This window comes from Vulpes lagopus, chromosome 12, assembly GCF_018345385.1.
Source record: "Vulpes lagopus strain Blue_001 chromosome 12, ASM1834538v1, whole genome shotgun sequence".
Classification (NCBI taxonomy): domain Eukaryota; kingdom Metazoa; phylum Chordata; class Mammalia; order Carnivora; family Canidae; genus Vulpes; species Vulpes lagopus.
This window is the reverse complement of record NC_054835.1, coordinates 14,861,691-14,885,741: the sequence shown is the minus strand read 5'-3', so window position 1 is coordinate 14,885,741 and position 24,051 is coordinate 14,861,691. Positions and strand designations below refer to the sequence as shown.

At 40.5% G+C, this 24,051-nt stretch overlaps 1 protein-coding gene across 1 annotated transcript in view; it reads right to left on the bottom strand.

The window, feature by feature from the left end:
* Window positions 1-23,146, bottom strand: part of METTL16 (methyltransferase 16, N6-methyladenosine) — a 72,998-nt gene extending 49,852 nt beyond the window's left edge. The window contains exons 1-2 of the mRNA XM_041726997.1: window positions 23,010-23,146; window positions 14,767-14,894 (exon numbers count right to left, since the gene is read on the bottom strand). Of these exons, the coding sequence (XP_041582931.1) occupies window positions 14,767-14,894 (128 nt within the window). The 5' untranslated portion in view covers window positions 23,010-23,146. The remainder of the gene's footprint in view (window positions 1-14,766; window positions 14,895-23,009) is intronic.
* Window positions 23,147-24,051: the final 905 nt, after the last annotated feature.

The window sequence follows — 24,051 nt, the reverse complement described above, 5'->3', positions numbered from 1 at the left end:
GGTGATAATGGCACAATACTGTCCACATAATAAAAACTAATTATACAATTTAAAAAGGTGAATTTTACAATATATGAACCATATCAAAATAAAGGAAATGAACATGATGTTAAAAATAGAGAAAAAATAGGGATGCCTGGGTGGCTCAGCGGTTGAGCAGCTGCCTTTGGCTCAGGTCGTGATCCTGGGGTCCTGGGATGGAGTCCCGCATCAGGCTTCCCATAGGGAGCCTGCTTCTTCCTCTGCCTATGTCTCTGCCTCTCTCTCTGACTTTCTCATGAGTAAATAAAAACCTCAAAAAAAAAAATAGAGGAAAAAATAATTGGAGCACCTGGATGGCTCAGTCAGTCATGTATCCAAACTCTTGGTTTTAGCTTAGGTCATGATCTCAGGGTCATGCAATCCAGTCCCATTTCTGACTCCATCTCCAAGTCAGGGGATAAGCCCTGCCTCTGGCTGCAGACTCAGTGGGGAGTTTGCTTGTCCCTCTCCCACCACTTCTCCCCCGCCCCACTGACCATGCTCTCTCTCTCCCTCTCTCCCTTTCAAATAAATAAATCTTTTTTAAAAAGTTAAAGACACACACACAAAAAAGTTAAAGACAGGGATCCCTGGGTGGCACAGCGGTTCAGTGCCTGCCTTTGGCCCAGGGCGCGATCCTGGAGACCCAGGATCGAATCCCACATCGGGCTCCCTGCATGGAGCCTGCTTCTCCCTCTGCCTATGTCTCTGCCTCTCTCTCTCTCTCTCTCTCTCTCTCTCTCTCTCTCTGACTATAATAAATAAAATTTTAAAAAAAAGACTTATTAAAAAAAATAAGTCTTTAGAAAAAAAAAGTTAAAGACAGTATAATAAATACATGAGAGGCAGATAACAGAGACCGCATATATACATAATTGGTGATTCTGAATAAGAGAATCAAAGAACAGGGCAGCCCTGGTGGCTCAGCGGTTTAGTGCTGCCTGCAGTCCAGGATGTGATCCTGGAGACCCGGGATCAAGTCCCAAGTCAGGCTCTCTGCATTAAGCCTGCTTCTCCCTCTGCCTGTGTCTCTGCCAATCTCTCTCTCTCTCTCTCCTCTCTGTGTATTCTCATGAATAAATAAATAAAATCTTAAAAAAAAAAAAAAAAGGAGAACAAAGAAATTTTTCAAGATAATCCCCTCTCCCCAAAAGAAGATTCACTGAGCCCTTAGAAAAACCAATTCACGGGCAGCCTGGGTGGCTCACTGGTTTAGCCTTTGGCCCAGGGCCTGATCCTGGAAACCCGGGATCGAGTCCCAAGTCAGGCTCCCTGCATGGAGCCTGCCTCTCTTTCTATCTCTCATGAATAAATAAAATCTTTAAAAAAAAAAAAAAAAAAAACCTCAATTCTTAAAAAAAGAAAAGAAAAGAAAAGAAAAAAAAACCAATTCAGAATTAGCAATACCACCACATGTATCAGAAAAGTTACTAGAATTTAAGAGGAAAAAACTCCTTTACACATATAGGAAAAATGACCTATAGAGGGAAGAAGGGCAGCAGGGTAAAAAGATTGGCTTCAGAGAATGCCTGGCTCAGTTGGTGGAGCATGCGACTCCCCTTGAACTCGAGGTTCTAAGTTCAAGCCCCATACTGGGTGTAGAATCACTTAAAAATAAAATCTTAAGAGATGGCCTGGGTGGCTCAGCAGTTGGGCAGCTACCTTCAGCTCAGGTCACGATCCCGGGATCTGGGATCAAGTCCCACATCGGGCTCCTTGCAGGGAGCCTGCTTCTCCCTCTCTGTGTCTCTCATGAATAAATAAATAAATAAAATCTTAAAAAAAATCTTAAGATAAAACCAGTAATAAATAAAAGTTTAAGTAAAAGTATACCAGCCAACTGTAAGGAAAAGAGAAAACCGAAGGCATTACCTTTCACTAGATAACCATCAATTTTGAGGGGGGATAAAAAGTATTTAATGACATGAAGAAGCAACTGCACGGGATGGTCAGAAATACAAAATGCCAGAGTAGTCAGGAGAATAGTAATTTCTTCCTTTTTTCTTTAAAGTAAACTCTATACCAACTTGAGGCTCATACTCATGACCTTAAGTTCTAGAGTCAAATGCTCTCAGATGCTTGGGTGGCTCAGCGGTTGAGCGTCTGCCTTCAGCTCAGGGCATGATCCTGGAGTGCCGGGATTGAGTGCCACATGGGGCTCCCTGCATGGCGCCTGCTTCTCTCTCTGCCTATGTCTCTGCCTCTCCCTCTCTATCTCTCTCTGTCTCTCGTGAATAAATAAAATCTTAAAAAAAAAAAAAATAGTCACATGCTCTAGCTACTAAGCCAGCTAGGTGCCCAAGTGAGGATAGTAATTTCAAAGGTGATAATCCGGGATCCCTGGGTGGCGCAGTGGTTTGGCGCTTGCCTTTGGCCCAGGGCGCGATCCTGGAGACCCGGGATCGAATCCCACATCAGGCTCCCGGTGCACGGAGCCTGCTTCTCCCTCTGCCTGTGTCTCTGCCTCTCTCTCTCTCTCTCTCTCTCTGTGACTATCATAAATAAATAAAAATTAAAAAAAAAAAAAAAAAAAAAAGGTGATAATCCCTTTACATTTAGGTGGAGATTGGTGAGCTTTTAAAGACCAGTTTCTACAAAACAGTATAAGGAAAATTCTATTGTATCAATATATGCTAGCAATAAAAAGTCTCATTTATATATTAACTGGGATCGAGTCCCACATCGGGCTCCTTGCAGGGAGCCTGCTTCTCCCTCTGCCTATGTCTCTGCCTCTCTCTCATGAATAAATAAATATATATCATTAATATATATATTAAGCCTATTTAAAGGGGAATTAACTCTTTCCTAGACATCTAAGTAGATACATATTAATTTTGTTATTTGTGGGGGCTGATAATTAGTCCACGGGCAAGCAACCATAAACACATTTCTGCTTCACTCGATTGCACAGCAATTGCCTCAATCAGTTTAAAAAAAAAGGACTTGCATTACCTTTGTATTTCTTCCTCAATTAAAAGCAGTACAACGTCAGGTTCAACAAGATAATGATGTAGCAAAAAAAAAAAAAAAAAGAGGGAGTATTAAATCTATAAAAACTTTACTTTTTTTTAAATTTTTATTTATTCATTCATGAGAGACACACACAGAAAGAGGCAGAGACACAGGCAGAGGGAGAAGCAGGCTCCACATAGGGAGCCCGACATGGGACTCGATCCTGGGTCTCCAGGATCACGCCCTGGGTGGAAGGCGGCACTAAACCACTGAGCCACCACCCGGGCTGCCCTAAAAACTTTACTTTTAATTTTAATAAGAATATTACATTTTACTCCTGTGAAAAAGATGAGCCAACTCCATTTCCTTCAATGACAGAGAAATAAGAATAAAATTTTTACACATGGAAAGTTCACATTTGAGTACCACACTAAGGCATTCAAATCAATTCACATCCTTTATTCTATAACAATAGCCTAATTTATTAAGCTTTACTGCTAAGCAGACAAATGAGTTGTCCTAATATAATGTCTATGTTCAAAACCTTAAAATCTGAAACGTAAAAAGTCACAATTTTTCTATCAAAGAAACTCAACAGCCTAGATAGCTTATAAAATAAACTTGAACAGGGATCCGTGGGTGGCTCACCCGTTTAGTGCCTGCCTTTGGCCCAGGGCGTGATCCTGGAGTCCCGGGATCGAGTCCCGCATCGGGCTCCCTGCAGAAGCCTGCTTCTCCTCCCTCTGCCTGTGCCTGTGCCTTTCTCTCTGTGTCTCTCATGAATGAATAAATAAAATCTTTAAAAAAATAAAAAAGTAAATAAAAAAAATAAACTTGAACAGTACTACCTTTAACAGTGTAACAGTAACAGCGGTGCACCTTCACGTGACATAATTACTGTCCCACAACTTCTAAATGTTACTTTGCACTGGCATTTTGAATAAAATTATGAACATCAGAGATTGCAAACTCAAATATTTACATGGTGCTACCCAATATGCCAGTCCCTAACAAGATACAGAGCTCATGCGAGCCTGTAAATCAGCACACTGAAGAAAGTCATTCAACCACAGAAATGTCTGTTGAATCTAAACGTGTAGCACAAGGTCCTAATCTCTGTAGACAGTAACCAACTGTTTGTTGATGAGCCAGCCACCAGCTCAATACCACACTTTTAATAGCATTACGCCAGATGACACAAATGGCCATTTCAAAGGGTATAATCGCCACTAGTTCCAGGTAATTAATGTCAAGTGAGTTTGCCAGTCGTTTTGCCAGATCTCTAAAATTTTCAAAGGAAACCAACAAACCATAGTGGGTTTTTTTTTTTTTTTTAAGATTTTATTTATTTATTCATGAAAGACACAGAGAAAGAGGCAGAGACAGGCAGAGGGAGAAGCAGGCTCCATGCAGGGAGTGTGTGTGGGACTCGATCCTGGAACTCCAGGATCACCAAAGGCAGGCGCTAAACCACTGAGCCACCCAGGGATTCCCCAAACCATAGTTTTATATGAAATCGCCCTGATTCTTAAAACCTATGTGGGCAGGGATCCCTGGGTGGTGCAGCGGTTTAGTGCCTGCCTTTGGCCCAGGGCGCGATCCTGGAGACCCGGGATCAAATCCCACGTCGGGCTCCCTGCATGGAGCCTGCTTCTCCCTCTGCCTGTGTCTCTGCCTCTCTCTCTCTCTCTCTCTGTGACTATCATGAATAAATAAATAAAATCTTAAAAAAAAAGTTTATAAAAAAAAAAAAACCTATGTGGGCAATAAACAACTCAGGCTGACAGGCTGTACTGTAAAGTGGAATTATTTTAAGAAGGTGGGGTACTTGGCTCCCCTATACTGTTAAAGATGAAGTACAACAATGTTTCACTCCTGAGTTGCCTGGCTGGCTTAGCTGGTAGGGTATGTGACTCTTGATCTCAGGGTTCTAAGTATGAGCCCCACACTAGGTATAGAGATTACTTAAAAAACAAAATCTTTAAAAAAATGTTTCACTCTCTTTGAGCACTTTGTTCAATTGAGTTATATGGAGTTGTGACAATGGGCATTTATTCCTTTATTCATTCAACATTTATCACGTATCAACTATGTGCTAGACATTGCGTAAAATGCTAGAGATATTGCATATGCAAATACAGACATGCTCTCTCCCTTCCTGACAATGACAGTCTGGTAGAATCACTCAAATACGTGTAAAATTGTCACTGTGATGAATGCTGTAAGATAGGTACAAGGTGCTGTGAAACCTACATAATTAGTGGGAACTACCTTAGAAAAGTCAGAAAAGGTAACCGTGCTAGTAACTGAGAGAAGAATAAAAATTAACAAAGAATTGGAGGAAAGGAACATTGCATTAACATGAGTTAAGAAGCTGGATAAAGGTGGCAGTGGCAAAGATAGCAGAAAGTAAAAAGAATTAAGAGATATTCAGGAAGGAAAATTTACAAGATGTGGTAATGGACTTGTATGTGAAGTGAGAAAGCATGTATTCATAGAAGTTCCCTAGAAATCTGGCTTATTCAACAGGATAGACCACTAGTGACATTCACTAAAATTGGGTACTCTGACAAGAGAATCATTTTCTAGGATAAATATCACAAATCGGAGCTGAATTGGAGACATTCAAGCAGATACTAAGGAAGCAGCAATCTCTAGGTATAGAGGCCAGAAAATTCATCTAGGGAAACAAAGGTATGAGTTATTTGCAAACGGACAAATGAGGCCCCGGAGTGATGAGAAAGTTTAGGGGGAAAATACAATATTAGAAGAAAAGAGAGCTCTGCACTAAGCCTTGAAGACTCCTTTAATGGTAGTATATACAATCACTACAAGGAAGCAATGCAAGGAGACACAAAGGGTAAAAGAAAAGTGTAGTGCCAAGGAAGCCAAGGGAAGAGGGTATCCATAAAGAACAGTGTCATTGTAAAGTAACCTGCTTCTCAAAAGTCAAATGAAAACCAAAACTGCATTTAGTGACACAAGACCACTGGAGACCTTTTCAATTAGAAACCACCCTGCAATGAGCTGAAGATTAAGAATGGTGTGGGAAAAATGAAGGGAAAAATGGCAAAAACATTCTTCAAGAAGTTGAGTGGTGCAAGGGAGGAAGTGAGATGGGGCAGTGGAAATGGTAGGGTTGATGGAGAGATTTTATTAGTAATTTTTTAACTGAAGACTTTAAAAGTCAATGGAGGGCAGCCCAGGTGGTTCAGCGGTTTAGCGCCACCTTCAGCCCAGGGCCTGATCCTGGAGACCCTGGAGTCCCTCTGGGTCTCTCATGAATAATAAAATCTTAAAAAGAAAAAAAAAAAAAAACAGTCAATGGAAAATCACAAAGATCACATATTATGATTCCACTTATACGAAATGTCCAAAACATGCAAATATGTAGAGAAAGTAAGCAGATTAGTGGTTGCCAAAGGCTACAAAGAGAAGGGAAGGAGTTGGAAGTGACTGATGAATAGTTTTCTTTTGGAGGTGACAAAAAATGTGGAATTAGTGGTGATGCTTGCACAACCCTGTGACATATTAAGAACTGAAATGTACATTTTAAAATAATGATTTTAGGAGCACCTGGGTGGCACAGTTGGTCGAGCATCTGACTCTTGGTTTCAGCTTGCGTCGTGGTTGTGAAACCAAGCCCCATGTCAGGCTCTGCGCCAAGTGCAGAATCTGCTTGGGTTTCTCTCTTCCTCTATCCCTCCCCACTATGTGTGTGCACTTTCTCTCTCTCAAATAAATAGGTAAATCTTTAAAATAAAATTATTTTATAATATGTGAATTATATCTCAAATTTCTAAAAGTCAAAGAGAAAAAGCCAGCTGATAGAGATTAAATAATTAGAAGGGAAACTTAACTAAGGTTCCTAAGATGAGGGGAGAGTATGGGATCCACATGCCAGATCTGATTAGAACATAGTAATAATAGTAATAGTGCAAATTATGAATAATAATTTGTTGAACAAAACCAAAAGCAGACCCATGGTCTTTTGTTGTGTTTTCCACCAACTCATACTTCTCCACAACTGATTTTTGTTTAGAGAGGGACAGAAAGAGGAGAGAGGTGGCCAGAGGGAGGGGGAGAGAGAGAGAGAATCTTTTTTTTTTTTTTTTTAAGATTTTATTTATTTATTCATAGAGACACACACAGAGAGAGAGGCAGAGACACAGGCAGAGGGAGAAGCAGGCTCCATGCAGGGAACTCGATATGGGACTCGATCCCGGGTCTCCAGGATCACACCCCGGGCTGTAGGGGGCGCTAAACCACTGTGCCACCGGGGCTGCCCACAGAGAGAGAATCTTAAGCAGGTTCCATGTCTAGTGCAGACCCTGACGGAGGGCTCAATCTTACAACCTGAGCCGAAATCAAGAGTCAGACACTTAAATGACTGAACCACCCTGGCATTCCCCCTTAAATTTTTTTTTAACTTAAATATCCCAAGGGTCAAATAAGCAATTAGATCACAGTATCATACAGAAACAAAGATCCTGGGGGCACCTGGGTGGCTCAATCAGTTAAGTGTCTCTTGGGCTCAAGTCATGATCTCAGGGTCCTAGGATTGAGTCCTGCATCGGGACTGTTTCTCCCTCTCCATTACCCCCCCTGTTGTTCTCCCCACTTGTGCTCTCTGGTTCTCTCTCTCTCTGTCAAATAAATAAGTAAAAAAAAATTTTTTTAAGATTTTTATTTATCTATTCATGAGACAAGAGAGAGGAAGATACATAGGCAAAGAGAAGCAGGCTCCCCACAGGGAGCCCGATGCAGAACTCGATCCAGAACTCTGAGATCACAACCTAAGCTGAAGGCAGACGCTCAACCGTTGAGCCACCCAGGTGCCCCAAATATGTAAAATCTTAAAAAGTAAAAAAGTATTTGAATAAAAGCATGTGTGTACATTTTGATCATATTCTTACACACACACACACACACACACACACCACCAAAAATCCAAAACCAAACAAAAACGATCCCATGTGTGTAAATGCATTAAAAAAGTATTGAAGGGTAAGAGCCACTTCTGGATATGCAAATGGGCGAGTGGGTGAGTAGGGCAGACACCTCCATTCTCCTCATATTTTTATCTGAATACCTGCTATATAATATCAATCTTCATAACAGAGGTTTATAACTATATGGAAAATGCTTAAAATGTCAAGGGGATTAAAAAAGTCCTATTATTTATCCATATCAAAATTACAATCACAAAAAATACTATATATGCATAAGGAAAAAGACTTAGGAACACAAAGCAATTTGATCTTCTGAAGGTGGAAGAACGGTGCCTTTTTTTTTCTTTTATGTATGCAACATTACTACCATAAATGTAGTTACGAAGGATATATTTCTATAATTTAAGGGTTTAATGATGTCTGTATAATTTCAAAAAACAGGAACCCCTTTTCCAAAAAAGGATAACAGGCCCATGGTTTCAGGATACTTTTCCATGAAAGAAGGATGATTCTGTTGGAAACCAAACCAAGATATTTCCTACAGTGACGACAATCACCAAAAGACAGTACTGCAGCTTAAGCATTAATTACATAGCTTTGTGAAACATCTGGAGCAAGAGAAACAGCACTTTAATTAATGTTTTCTTAGGACCTTCAAACAGAGTTGTTTATATAAACAATTCTTGTTATTAAAAAATACGAATACATTAATTGACGGACTACAGCATACAATTTATTAATAAGGAACTATATCCTTTTTTTTTTAATAAGTAGGTTCCATGTCCAGTGTGGAGCCCAAATAAGGGGCTTGAATTCATGACCCTGAAATCATGCCCTGAGCTGAGATCAAGAGTCAGATGCTTACCCTACTGAACCACCCAGGCACCCCAATAAGGAACTACATTCTAATCACCAAAATGTACGAGACATCAAGCAGAGGCTAATCTAATTAAAGAAACTGAAAATAATCTATGAAGAGCTGATTCTTAGACTTTGTTAACAAAGCAGGTATTCATTATCTTACTTCGAAGAAAACACAGACACTAATCTGAGGGTTGGAAATCCTTTTGTAGGACAAAGTCTAGTCATCCAGCTCTACTAGTTAAATATCTAGGTCACAGTAGCACTCTGGGACATTAAAAAATCCTGAACACAGGCAAGATCTTTTTTCATTCTCATTTCTGAGATCACAGGAACTAAAATTAGCTCTCACGTGGAAATTAGCAATTTATTCCATCAAATCTTTGTTGTTTAACACAACGAGCTTCACAAAATAGCCTATTGTCAACAGGATCATGTCCAATTTCCCCAGAATGACTCCTGCTCTGCTCCTGATGAATACTTATCACTATATTATAGATGGAGTTTGGAAGGATACATTCTGTAACCTAGGGTTAAAATAACAACCATTCTAACACAGAGACTGAACCTCATGTAACAAAAATAAAGGCTAAAGTGGCCCAACCTAATTTTCTGACACTGGTTTTTATTAATTAGATCTTCACTGATGAGTTAAAAAGGTACAATCTTAATGTATGACAAAACCCTTCAATGCTGGGTCTTTGGTTTAAAAATAAATCCAAAAAAAAATAAAAATAAAAATAAATCCATTAAGTGTCATACTCTATCCAAACTCAACTGACAGGGCTCAAATAAATTGCAGGTATCTCCATGGGGCTGGTTACTGTGAAAAAAGTACAAATTAAAACCTAGTTGCCATGGTATGATTACAACAAAGCAGTGATGGCTGCAGAGAGAAAAAACAGGGAGGGAGATCACACAGGCAATCCTAGTCACTTTATCTATTACACCAGACACAATAGTCAGAGTACCTATTTATTTGCTAAGTGTCTATGTCACTTTACATGCATTATCACTAACCTTTATGACAAATATCCAAAGTATGTCCTTTTATCCCTCTTTTTCAGATGAGAAAATTCAGTCTCAGTAAAATTAAGAAAATAATCTAAAACCTCTAGAGCCACTATGTGGCACCCTCAAGACTGACTGGTCCTTAGGATGACTGACTCAGAAATGAGTCTCCTCTGTCCACACCACTCCCTGCTTAAGAACTGAGCAAATAAATGACACTTTGATCCATCTCAGGTCTACCATTTTATCTGATATTCCTTTTCCATCATTAGCTGGTTTATATTTTGGCATTCTTTTTTAATACATCTCATGGAATTAAATAAAAAGCCATTATAGGGCAGCCCAGTTGGCTCAGTGGTTTAGCGCTGCCTTCAGCCCAGGGCATGATCCTGGAGACCCAGGATCAAGTCCCACATCAGGCTCCCTGCATGGAGCCTGCTTCTCCCTCTGTCTGTCTGTGCCTATCTCTCTGTGTGTCTCTCATAAGTAAAGTCTTTTTTTAAAAAAAAAGCCATTATAAAAAATAAACATTCTATCAATGCAATCATCAACAACTCTTCATTAAATAAACTGGAAGGGACATAATGCCTAGGAGCAGCTAGATTCCTTCTAAATATGCTTCCCTGCTAACTATTAATAATCTTATATTGCAAAAAAATAGTAATAATCTTATATTGCTTCCATCCTTTTTTTTATTTTTTATTTTTAAAGATTTTATTTGTTTATTCATAGACACACACAGAGGCAGAGACACAGGGAGAGGGAGAAGCAGGCTCCATGCAGGGAGCCCGATGTGGGACTTGATCCCGGGTCTCCAGGATCACACCCCAGGCTGCAGGTGGCGCCAAACCGGTGCGCCACCAGGGCTGCCCTATTGCTTCCATCCTTAAAGAAATAAGAGGAGGCTCTATGGCCTGGGGTGCTCAGTCAGTTAAGTGTCTGCCTTCAGCTAAGGTCATGATCCCAGGGGCCTGGATCAAGCCCCACATCGGGCTCCCTGCTTAGCAGAGAATCTGCCTCTCCCTCTTTCCCCACTTGTGTTCGCTCTCACTCACTCACTCTCTCTCAAATAAATTATTTTTAAAAATTATTTTAAAAAAAAGAAAAAAAGAAGAGAAGGCTCTCCTCAAGCTTGCCTCATCCTCTTCCTATCTCTTCATAAACAAGTTTGTTTTATCCTGCAAAAAATTTAAAATTACTTTTGCCTAGGAGCGCCTGGGTGGCTCAGTTGGTTAAGCATCTGACTTCCGCTCAGGTCATGATCCCAGGATCTTGGACGGACCCCAGCATCAGGCTCCATGCTCAATGGGGAGTCTGCTTGTCCCTCTGCACCTCCTCCTGCTCTTGCTCTCCCGCGTTCTCTCTCGTAAATAAAATCTTTGAGGCAGCTGGGTGGCTCGGTTGGTTAGATGTCTGTCTTTGGCTCAGGTCAGGATCCCACCCTGGGATGGAGCCCCATGCCAGGCTCCCTGCTCAGCATGTCCCTCCCCTTCAGTCATGCACATGTGCTTGTGCTCTCAAACAATCTTTCTTTTTCTTTCTTTCTTTCTTTCTTTCTTTCTTTCTTTCTTTCTTTCTCTTTCTTTCTTTCTTTTCTTTCTTTTCTTTCTTTCTTTCCTTCCTTCCTTCCTTTCTTTCTTTCATTTTTTAAAAGATTTTACTTATTTATGAGAGACACAGAGAGGGAGACAGAAACACAAAGGGAGGAGAAGCAAGCTTCTCGCAGGGAGCCTGATGCAGAACTCGATACCCAGACCTGAGATCATGCCCTGAGCTGAAGGCAGACACTTAATGGCTGAGCCACACAGGTGTCCCTCTTTTTCTGTTTTAAAGAGATTTTATTTATTTATTTGAGAGAGAGAGAGAGATCATGAGCAGGGGAAAGGCAGAGCGAACAGACTCCCCACTGAGCAAGGAGCCCGATGCAGGACTGGAACCCAGGATCCTGGGATCATGACCTGAGCCGAAGGCAGATGCTTAGCCAAATAAGCCACCCAGGCACCCAATAAATAAAATCATAAAAAAAAAAAAATCTTACTTTTACTTATTACAAAAGCAACATCAATGTGTTTGACCATCACAACTCATAACCTTCTAGTTCCTTTCTATGCAGAGCAATCAGCAGACACTTTGGTTTTAGCTTGAAACAAAATTACGTTTTATAATCTACAAGTACACTCATTCTAGAAGCCCAAAGATATTCCATGGAACTGCACTGTAAGTACCTACATAATAGATATTTAGATTATTTCCAATTTTTCTTGTTATAAACAGCTGTAGGATAAATATCCTCAAACACACATTATTTAAGTATGCTATTTAGAACTTTGCAGGCTGCAGTTTTACCACCATTTTCTATATGTCATTCGACTCCCATTTTTGCCATGGATGGGTATTTTATTTATTTATAAGATTTCATTTATTTGAGACAGAGAGCGAGCGAGCAAGTAGGAGGAGGAATGGGGCAGTCCGGGTGGCTCAGCGTCTTAGCGCTGCCTTCAGCCCATGGAGTGATCCTAGAGACTTGGGATCGAGTCCCACATTGGGCTCCCTGCATGGAGCCTGTTTCTCCCTCTTGCCTATGTCTCTGCCTCTCTGTGTCTCTCATGAATAAATAAATAAAATCTTAAAAAAAAAAAAATGTACACACGTAACTATAGAACAAAGATTTAAGAACAATGGTAGGGACGACCTAAACAAAGAGAAATACTAACTCAATCCCTCTAAGGTTTTCTCCAAAGTAAGGTGCTGAAAATAATTCCTTAGAGTATGCAAAGAAAATATTAGATCTCTTATTTAAATATGTTTAATTTCTACTTTCAATTATGTTTTCTAATGTCTTTAACACAGTAACACAGTCAGTTGTACAAGCATTCACATATGGAACTTTCCTCAACTTTTAACTGAGTAGACAAAAAAGCTTGGAAACCATAGTTCTAGGGCATTACATCTTAACCTTTGTGTACTGGGAGAGGAGGGAGACAGATTCAGAATCTGATGAAAACTAAGGATCATCTCCCAGAAAAATGAGTATAAATATACTTATTTTTAAACTTTTATATGATTTCTAGGCTATCTTGCCCCTGAAGTTAAATCCTGCCTTAGGACCTCTATTTCTAAAGCTATAGGGAGACTGCTAGTAGGAAGAGGTCATCAAAATGCTTCAAGCCCTTGGGATGCCTAGATGGCTCAGCAGTTTAGCGCCTGCCTTTGGCCCAGGGCATGATCCTGGAGTGCCAGAATCGAGTCCCACATCGGGCTCCCTGCATGGAGCCTGCTTCTCCCTCTGCCTGTGTCTCTGCCTCTCTCTCTCTCTCTCTCTCTCTCTCTCTGTGTCTCTCATGAATAAGTAAATAAAATATTAAAAAAAATAAAATGCTTCAAGCCCTGTGATACTATTATTCCTTACCTGCCCTTTTCTCCACAATCCTGCTCCTCCTCCTCCTCCTCCTCATAGTTGAATCACCTCATCTTTCCTCAGGAAGGCTTGGAATGTCCAGCCAATAACTCCCCACAGAGTTTAAGAATGTAGTTAAAGATGCCCTTCTTAAAGGTATAACACAGAAATCAGTTATTCTCATACCATTGTCATATTTGCCATTTCCCAAAGCATTCACATTATTTTAATTTTTAAAAATCAACTTTTTAACTAAATTTAACTTTAAAAAAAAAAAAGTTTATGAGAGAGTGAGAGCAAGCACATGAGCAGGGGGAAGAGCACATGAAGAGGGACAAGCTGACTCCTTGCTGAGCATGGAGCCCTATACGGGGCTCAATATCACAACACCAAGATCATGACTTGAGCCAAAATCAAGAATCACTTATCCAACTGAGCCACACAAGCGCCCCTTAATTAAACTTAAGTTTAAATTTATTGACATCCTAAGTAATAGTATCTTTGAACTCAGTTTTGATGTCTGGTTATTATTTTCCTACCTACATGCTTAAAATAAGGACTCTAATTTAAACTTAAAGATAGGGATCCCTGGGTGGCGCAGCGGTTTGGTGCCTGCCTTTGGCCCAGGGCGCGATCCTGGAGACCCGGGATCGAATCCCACATCGGGCTCCCGGTGCATGGAGCCCGCTTCTCCCTCTGCCTGTGTCTCTGCCTCTCTCTCTCTCTGTGACTATCATAAATAAAAAATAAAAAAAAAAAAAAAATTAAAAAAATAAATAAATAAATAAACTTAAAGATAGATAGATAGGGATCCTTGGGTGGCGCAGTGGTTTGGCACCTGCCTTTGGCCCAGGGCGCGATCTTGGAGACCCGGGATCGAATCCCACGTCAGGCTCCCGGTGCATGGAGCCTGCTTCTCCCTCTGCCTGTGTCTCTGCCTCTCTCTCTCTCTCTCTCTCTGTGACTATCATAAATAAATAAATAAATAAATAAATAAATAAATAAATAAATAAATAAATAAATAAAAATTAAAAAAAATAGATAGATAGATAGATAGATAGATAAAAAGGACTCTAGATCCTCATCAGCACCATGTTTTAGAGTCCAATCCCAATGTTTCTGCACTTACTCTGGGATTTTTATTGGTTAAGCAAAAATTTGGACATCAAGTTTTCTTAAAGCCAGAAAGAAACTTAAAAGCATTTGGTCCAATCCTCTCAATTTATAGCTTAAAAAGATGAAACAGGAGTGCCTGGATGGCTCTGTCAGTTAAGCATCCGAGTCTTGATTTTGGCTCAGGTCATAATCTCAGAGTTGTGAGATCAAGCCCTGTGTAGGGCTCTGCACTAGGCAAGGAGCCTGCTTAAGATTCTCTCTCCCCTTCCCCCATCTGAAAAAAAAAAGAAAAAAGATGAAACCCAGATGGGTTAAGTGATTTGTCCAAGATCTGATGAGAAATTTCAGGATTAGCATTCAGGTATACTATCAGTCCAGTATGCTTTCCACTACCCTGTGTCCATTCAGATTACACTAGAATAATACAGTATTAAGAATTCATTATCTATTACCTACCTCACTCTTCCACTCAGATTTATCTGAACATGCTGCTTAAAATCTGGATATTTGGATGCCAGATATGCAAAGTCAGGAGGTTTGTCCTTGTATCTATTTCTTGCATGCATTGATTTACTCAGAGCCATCTTTAAAAAGAAAAAAAGGAAAAAAGCATATTTAGTCAAAAAATACATTAATGGGAAAAAGCTGTGGTTGCCAAGTCAATAGTTAGAGCCAACATTTTTTGCCACTCAACTGAGAAAGCAGAAGTTATATTTTTTAAATGTACACAACAAATAAGCACAAGATGTTTAACATCACCCTAAATCATTAGGGAAATGGAAATCAAAACCACGGTATCACTTCATACCCAGTAGGATGGCTATAATCAAAAGATAAGTATTGGTGAGGATATTAGGAAATCGGAGCCATCATGCATTGCAGGTGGGAATGTATACAATGGCTACAGAAAGTTTGACAGTTCTTTAAAAGTTAAACATAGGGGAACCCTGGGTGGCACAGTGGTTTAGCACCTGCCTTTGGCCCAGGGCGCGATCCTGGAGACCCGGGATCGAATCCCACGTCGGGCTCCCGGTGCATGGAGCCTGCTTCTCCCTCTCCCTCTGCCTATGTCTCTGCCTCTCTCTCTCTCTCTATTATAAATAAATAAAAATTAAAAAAAAAAATTAAACATAGAATTACCATATGATCTAGCAAAACCATTCCTAGGTATATGCCCAAGAGAACTGAAAGCAGGGATTCAAACAGGTATTTGCACATCAATGTTCACAGCATTATTCACAACAGCCCAAAACTAGAAAACAACTGCAAGTGCCCATAAATGGATAAGCAAAATGTGGTACACACAATGGAATGTCCTTCAGAAAAAAAAAAAAAAAAAAAAAAAAGCAATGTCCTTCAACCGTAAGAAAGAATAAAATTCTGATATACCCTGCAATAATGGATAAATCTTAAAAACATTATGCTAAGGGAAATCAACCACATTCAAAAGGACAAATATCGTATTATCCCACTCATATGAGGTACCAAGAATAGGTGAATTCATACAAAGAGCAGAATAGAGATTACCAGGGTTTTCAGAGGAGATAGGAATGTTGAGTTATTATTTAATGGGTTTCTGTTTAGGATAGTGAAAAACTTCTGGAAATGGACAGTAGGGATGTTACACAACAGCGTGAATGTACTTAATGCCACTGAACAGCACACTTAAAAATGCTTAAAATGGTAAATTTTATGTTATGTATATTTTATCACAGTTTGAAAAACATACATGACTTTTTTTTAAAAACCATGAAAACAGGATACTGTTCTTTTATTATTATTATTATTTATTCATGAGACACACAGAGAGAGGCAGTGGGAGAAGCAGGATCCCTGCAGGGAGCTCAACCACTGAGCCACCCACATGCCCCAGAAACTATTCTTTTTGAAAGCATCAAAGGGTCAAAAGGCAGTAAAATCTACAGCCAAGAACTAATAGAGGTTAGTTTTTACAGGGGTCTTATACAGACTATTTGGTAGCACACCATAAAGTCACTAATGTTTCAAAATATTCCTTCTAGGGATGTCTGGGTGACTCAGCGGTTGAGCGCCTGCCTTCAGCCCAGGATGTGATCCCAGGGTCCCGGGATCGAGTCCCACATCACGCTTCCTGCATGGAGCCTGCTTCTCCCTCTGCCTGTGTCTCTGCCTCTCTCTGTCTCTCTCATGAATAAATAAACAAAATCTATCTATCTATCTATATCTTTTATTTTATAAATTTCAGTCTTATCATCCCTAGGTAGCTAAAACCAAATGAAAACAATCTGGTCTTCTTCCAGATTACAAAAAGGAAAAAAAAGTAAACGCGTTTATGGCAAGACATAAAACTAGAAGAAAAGCCATTGATTGTAGTGGTTTAGTAAGTTATGCAGTTGGTAATTTAAAAAAAACATCTTAATGCCTATCGCTGAGTGGTGGTTTGTATTTTCTTTCTTATATCATTCTCTATTTTCTGCTGTTTTTTTTTTTAATAAGGCACATTCATCTAAACAGTGTTATGTAAGCCAGAATCCTAGGCATCACCTGATAGTTCTTTACCTTTCATATCCCAACAAATCAACAATCATGTGGATTTTACCTGCTAAATACCTCTCAAATCCACTTATTTTTCCCTATATCCACCAATATCTGGATTGCTAGAATAGCCTGGATTGCTACAACAGCCTTTTTATTGGTCACCCTGAATTCACTCTTACTCTCTCAATTTCCTTTTCCCACCTTGCAATGATTATCTCCTAAATACAAATCTCATTATGTCTATAATGAGGCCCACTTGCTCAAAACTATAGTTAAGATTAAAAACAAAAATCAGGGACGCCTGGGTGGCTCGTGGGTAAGCATCTGCCTTTGGCTCAGGGCATGATCCTGGGATCTGGGATCGAGTCTCACATCGGGCTTCCTGCAAGGGGCCTGCTTCTCCCTCTATGTCTCTGCTTCCCTCTCTGTCTCTCATGAATAAATAAATAAATAAAATCTAAAAAAAAAAAAAAAAAAACCATCACTTGATCATAGGCCCAGGCATGATGTGTCCTTACCTATTTTTTCACCATCACTTTGAGTCACACCTCCTGTTGCTCTTCTGTCTCTCCACACTGACAAACCAGTCTTTAGTTTATTCCCTTTGTCTGTGATTTCTTTCCTCCTTTTCATCTCATGAATTCCTACTCATCCTTACAGTTCAAGCATCTCTTCTTTAGGAAAGTTTTTCCTTCCCTAATCCCCTTAATTAAGTCACATCCCCTATTATAAAGTCTCCTAGCAATGAGCACCCTTCCTTTGTAGGCTTTATTGACATAGTAATAGATCTGCTAACACTCTATGTCAGAAAGTTTTTCTGACAGCTTTCTACAATGAAAAAGGTTTTGGGCAGCCCCAGTGGCGCAGCGGTTTAGCGCCGCCTGCAACCCAGGGTGTGATCCTGGAGACCTGGGATCGACTCCCACGTCGGGCTTCCTGCATGGAGCCTGCTTCTCCCTCTGCCTGTGTCTCTGCCTCTCTCTCTCTCTCTCTCTCTCTCTCTCTCTCAATAAATAAATAAATAAATAAATAAACAAATAAATCTTTTTTAAAAAAAGAAAAAGGTTTTAAATTTTTTAATTCAAGTATAATTAATATACAGTGTTATATTAATTTCAGGTGTATGATATAACAGTTCAACAATTCTATATATTCCTCAGTGCTCATCGAGGTAAGTGTATTCTTAATCCCCTTTATTTCACCCATCACCACCTACCCACTGCCCCTCTGGCAACCATCAGTTTGTTGTCCACATTTAAGAGTCTGGGTTTTTTTTTTTTTTTTTGCTTGTCTCCCTTTCTGTTTGTTTTGTTTTTTAAATTCCACATGAGTAAAATCATATGGTATACGTCTTTCTTTGCTTACTTATTTCACTTTGCATTATACCCTCTAGGTCCACCATGTTGTTGCAAATGGCAAGATTTCATACTTTTTGATAGCTGAGTAATAGTCCATTACACACACACACACACACACACACACACACAGACACCCCTTTTAAAAAATATTCAACATAGGGGATTCCTGGGTGGCTCAGCGGTTTGGTGCCTGCCTTTGGTCCAGGGCGTGATCCTGGAGTCCCGGGATCGAATCCCACATCGGGGTCCCTACATGGAGCCTGCTTCTCCCTCTGCCTGTGTCTCTGCCTCTCTCTCTCTCTCTCTCCATGTCTCTCATAAATAAATAAATAAAATCTTTAAAAAAAGATATTTATAAAAAATTCAATAGTTAACATACAATGTACTATTAGTTTCAGGGGTAGAATTTAGTGATTCATCAGTTGCATATAACACCCAGTGCTCATTATATCCAGTGCCCTCCTTAATGCCTATCACCCAATTACCCCATCCTCCCAACCCATTTCCCCATTAGCAACCTTGTTTGTTCCCTATAGTTGAGTCTCTTACTTGCCTACCTCTCTGTTTTTATCTTATTTTATTTTTCCTTTCCTTCTCCTATCTTTACTTGTTTCTTAAATTCCATGAGTGAGGGACCCCTGGGTGGCTCGGCGGTTTAGCGCCTGCCTTTGGCCCAGGGCACAATCCTGGGGTCCCAGGATCAAGCCCCGCATCAGGCTCCTGGCTTGGAGCCTGCTTCTCCCTCCTCCTGTGTCTCTGCCTCTCTCTCTCTCTCTCTCTCATAAATAAATAAATCTTAAATCTTTAAAAAAAAAAAAAAAATCCATGAGTGAAATCATACGGTATTTGTCTTTCTCTATATCTTGTTCATCAATTCTTCTATTGATAGACATTTGGGTGGCTTCCTTATCTTAGCTATTGTATACAATGCTGCCTTAAACATAGGAATGCATATATCTTTTTGAATTAGTGTTTTCATTTTCTTTAGGTAAATACCTAGTGATGGAATTACTGTAGCAGATGGTAATTCTTTTTTCAGTGTGGGGCTTGAACTCACAACCCTAAGATCAAGACCTGAGCTGAGATCAAGAATTGGGGACTTGACCAACTAAGCTACCCAGGCACCCAAAATGGTAATTCTATTTTAAATTTTTTGAGGAAGCTCTGTAGTGTTTTCCACAGTGGCTGCACCAAAATGCATTCCCAACAGTGCAGGAGCGTTTCTTTTCTTCCACATCCCTGCCAACACACTTGTTATCTCCTTGTGGCTTTCGTTTTAATTTCTCTGACGGTCAGTGATGTTGAGCACCTTTTCATGTGTTTGTTGGCCATCTGTATGTCTTCTCAGGTCCTCTACCCATTTTCTAATTGGATTATTTTGGGGTTTTGGTGCTGAGTATTTAAATTCTTTATATATTTTGGATATTGACCCCTTACTGGATATGTCACTTGCAAATTATCATCTTCTATATTGAAAATTTAACAACCATTTTCAAAAAAGAATTGTCTTCATCCTGGACCTTTCCAAATCATATATCCAACTGTCTACTAAACTTGCCACTTGAATGGCTCAAAACTACTTCATGCACAATGTCCAAAACTAAGTCATCTCTACCCACTCCAAACTGGTCCTTTTTTATCATTCCTATTTCACCAAATAACACCATACCTTTCTTGTGGTGCTCAGGCCAGAAATCATTAGCACCTTCTCCACCCCATCTTCTCCATTCCAAACACACCATGTCCTGAATATTCTCTACCTTCTGATTATTTCTTGACCCTACCCATTTCTGTCACAACTCCACAACTCTACCCCAGATCATTATTTCTCTTAGATTACCATAATAGCCTGTAACTGATCTCTCTATAACTACTCTTGCCTCTGCCATCCACTTTTCACCTAACAGACAAGCCTTCCCTCCCTCCCCCCATGCAAAAACTGGGGTCCTTGATAAATTCCTTCAGTGGCTTCCTAAAAACTATTAGGCTGATAAAGTCCAAAATTATCAACAAGGCATATGTAATCTAGGCCTTGCATATCCCTCCAACCTCATTTGTTGCCACTATGCTCCAGACATACTTTTGTTTTCATTTTCTCTGCTGCATAATAATCTGTCCCACCATCTGTTACTCTTATTGCCTAAAAGGTTCCCTTCACCCTCCCACCATCCATTCTCCTTGTGAAAGCCCATTAGTCCTTCAAATCACACTCTAAGCATCATTTTCTCAGGTAGGCTTTCTCTGACATCACATATCCAATCAGATGCCCACTCTGTATGCTTTCAAAGGATTCTATGCTTTCCCTCCAAGCTCTTTTGTTTACATTTGTCTGTCCTGTCCACCACCCCACCTCCCAGGCAGCAACCATATCCATCTTATTCTTCACTGTATACTCTAGCAACTGGCATACAATAAATATTTGTTGAGTGAATGAATAATTCAGAATTTAGGGGAATTAATAGTCACCTGGAAGTTTTTCAGCATACTAACCTACCACCTTTTGCCCCTAACATTTCACAGAAACTCACTATATACAAGTTATAATTTCCTAACATTAACATATCCTTACAAACAACCAAGAAAGAGGGCAGCATAAAAGAACAAGAATCAGCCCCCATGAAAAATTTGAAAAAGGGGTGCCTGGCTGGCCCAGTCAGTGGAGCATGCAACTCTTGATCCTGGGGTTGTAAGTTCAAGTCCCACATTGGGTGTAGAGATTACTTTTTTTTTTTTTTTAAAGATTTATTTATTTATGATAGACATAGAGAGAGAGAGAGAGAGGCAGAGACACAGGAGGAGGGAGAAGCAGGCTCCACGCCTGACGCGGGACTTGATCCCGGGACTTCAGGATCGCGCCCTGGGCCAAAGGCAGGCGCTAAACCACTGAGCCACCCAGGGATCCCCGGGTGTAGAGATTACTTTTAAAAATCTTTTAAAAAGAGACAGAAGTTGGGGATCCCTGGGTGGCGCAGCGGTTTGGCGCCTGCCTTTGGCCCAGGGCGCGATCCTGGAGACCCGGGATCGAATCCCACATCAAGCTCCCGGTGCATGGAGCCTGCTTCTCCCTCTGCCTGTGTCTCTGCCTCTCTCTCTCTGTCTCTGTGACTATCATAAATAAATAAAAATTAAAAAAAAAAAAAAAAAGAGAGAGACAGAAGTTGAAAAGGAAAATGTTTTCCTTTCTTGTGATTCTGGAAAACAATAACAAAATAAAGTATTCTAACAGTAATTTCTACAGACACTTGGTATGTTAGGGGCTCTGCAGCACATTAAGATTCTAAAGACTGCATAGATGACATCAGTGTACACACTGATACTTTGAACATATGTGGAATAAATTATAGATATGGCAGATTCAATTTATATCCTACATTAATCAACCTTTCTGGTCAGAACAGATAGGACAGTCAGTAAAGCCACTTTTCTGCTAACCAACCTCTAAATGCAGGCAATGGGATCTTAGCTAAATCTATCCTATTCCTTAGAATTTAACTGAGTGTCAACTCTTACCTGGCATTAACACTCACTCCATCTCTCTGGCCTAATCTACTTTTCTCTTCCTGGCTCATTCTTATCTAGCCACATTGGTCCCCCTCCCCCCCTTTTTTTAAATCAAATCTGGCACACTCTTGCCTAGAAGATTTTATACTTTGTATGGACTTTTTTTCCCTCATATAGATACATACAAAGTACCCTCACCTTGTTCAGACCTTTGATAAAACCTCACCTTCTCACTGCCCTTAAAAAAAAGTTTTTTTAAAGTAAGCTCTATGCCCAATGGGGGGCTTGAACTCATGACCTCAAGATCAAGAGCAGCATGCGCTACCAGGCATGGCTAATTCCTTTTCTTAATGCAGTGAGTGAACAATTAGAAGTGAACACACTCCTCTCCCTTAAGAGTTTATGTCCTCTACACAGAACTTACTCATCTGACATTCCATATACAGCATTTACTTACTTTTAAAAATCTGCCCTGCCAGTAAGCTTTATGAGGGAAAATATTTTATCTATCTTGTTCACTCGATATTCCAGCGCCTAAATTAGGGCCTGGGAGAGCAAGTATTTGTTAAGTACTTGACTGAAAACATGATGAAACTCTTCACCATCCCAAGCCACTGAAACACAGCACATCATTCTTTGTAATTTGTCCTCAGCTTGACACTCAAAAAGGATCAGCCCTAGTTAGGGCTGGAGCTTTTTCTTCTGGGTTCCCCGAGTCAGTCCAGAAAGCAAAAGCAGTACACTCTTGATTTCGACTTTCTTCGATCTTTGCCATCCCCATGCTATTGTTTCCTTGTTTTCTCCTGATCCTTATCAACTACCACTTATCTTAACACAAGAGTCTAAATTCCGCTTCGAATTCTAATTTCCGCTTCTAACTTATTTCTTTTGCATAGATCTCTCCCAGTTCAACCCCAATCTCCGTTTTCTCTCCTCGCATTCCTTCATAAGGCCGACTTTTTCCTCTAGTTCCACCACTGCCATTTCTCCACCTCCTCCCACACGCTCATCTTACCCACTCAGTCTTCTGCCTCAGTTTCGTATCTCTAAAACTCCTCAGCCCCTGGGGTCTTTCCTACTTCAACTCTAGTCTCCATTCTAGGTGCCATCTCCTCCCATCCACCGCACCACTATTACCCTTCTCCACCGCGTGCGCGCACACACGCAGACCCACTCATCTAACCCATTCACTCACCCATGTGGTCTGTTTCCCTAGGCCTCAAGTCAGCACCTCACCAGCCCAGAACTCCGAGAATAAGAAACGTGGCCCATACATCGGTTAAATGACCTCTCAACCCGCCCGAGAGATATTAAAGGACTCACATCTAAAGTCAAAGTTTCTTCCAGGTGCTGGTCTGGAGTAGGCCCCTATAGTTCCAGAGTTAAACCACCAGCAGAACGAAGGGCCTAGAAACGCAGATGTTACGCTCCTAGCGCGCCGCCATGTTGGGCAACCACCCAGGCTCGTGATTGGACGAACCACTCTCGCGCGACTTGTAGCAAAGTCTGAAGAAAGAAAAACCATCGCGAAACCTGGAGTTAGCTCCTGACACAAGGAAGGGGCGTGGTAACAAGCCAAATCCTAACGTGAGAGCACGTGCGTTATAATCTGGGGACTTGTTTTTTAATGTAAGAGTTTTAAAAATGAAAATGTAGCTTTCTGGGCCCCACTTCAGACTTACTAAATCACACTCTGGGGTTCGGCGGGAATATGAGGATGGTGGAAGACGGAGGCGGGGAGCTTTAGGAATTGATGGCGGGCAGTTAGCCCCTTATTGTGCAACAGGTCCCTTGTTTCTTGTATTGTCTCTTTTAATCATCGCAAATAAACCTGTGATGTGAGAAGGAGTAGTCTCATTTACAGAGGGAAGGGCTGAGGGCGGCCCGGTGGCTCAACGATTTAGCGCCACCTTTGGCTCAGTGTGTGATCCTGGAGACCTGGGATCGAGTCCCACGTTGTGCTCCCTGCATGGGGCCTGCTTCTTTCTGCTTCTCATGAATAAATAAATAAAATCTTAAAAAAAAAAAAAAATCTTACACCCAGGATCTTGTTCTTTGTGTTTTCTCACCAGTCTCTTGAGCTGGAAGATCTGTTAAATGCGTTTTGGTTTTCTTTTCAAATAAGTTATACTAATTTTTACTCTCTGGTAAATGGAGTGGGCATTAGTCTCATTTCACAATTGATACTGAAAGGTAAATCACTTTGAAAAGGCATACGGCTAAGACTAGGAATAAAGTCAGCCTCTGGACCCTCACCTAGTAATTCTTTCCATTAAAGCTTGCCTGGGTCCTAGTAATGTAAAAGCTTCTGGCAAAATATTGCTATAAAACTGAGAAATAGAGGGTAATAAATGGAGACGTAAGC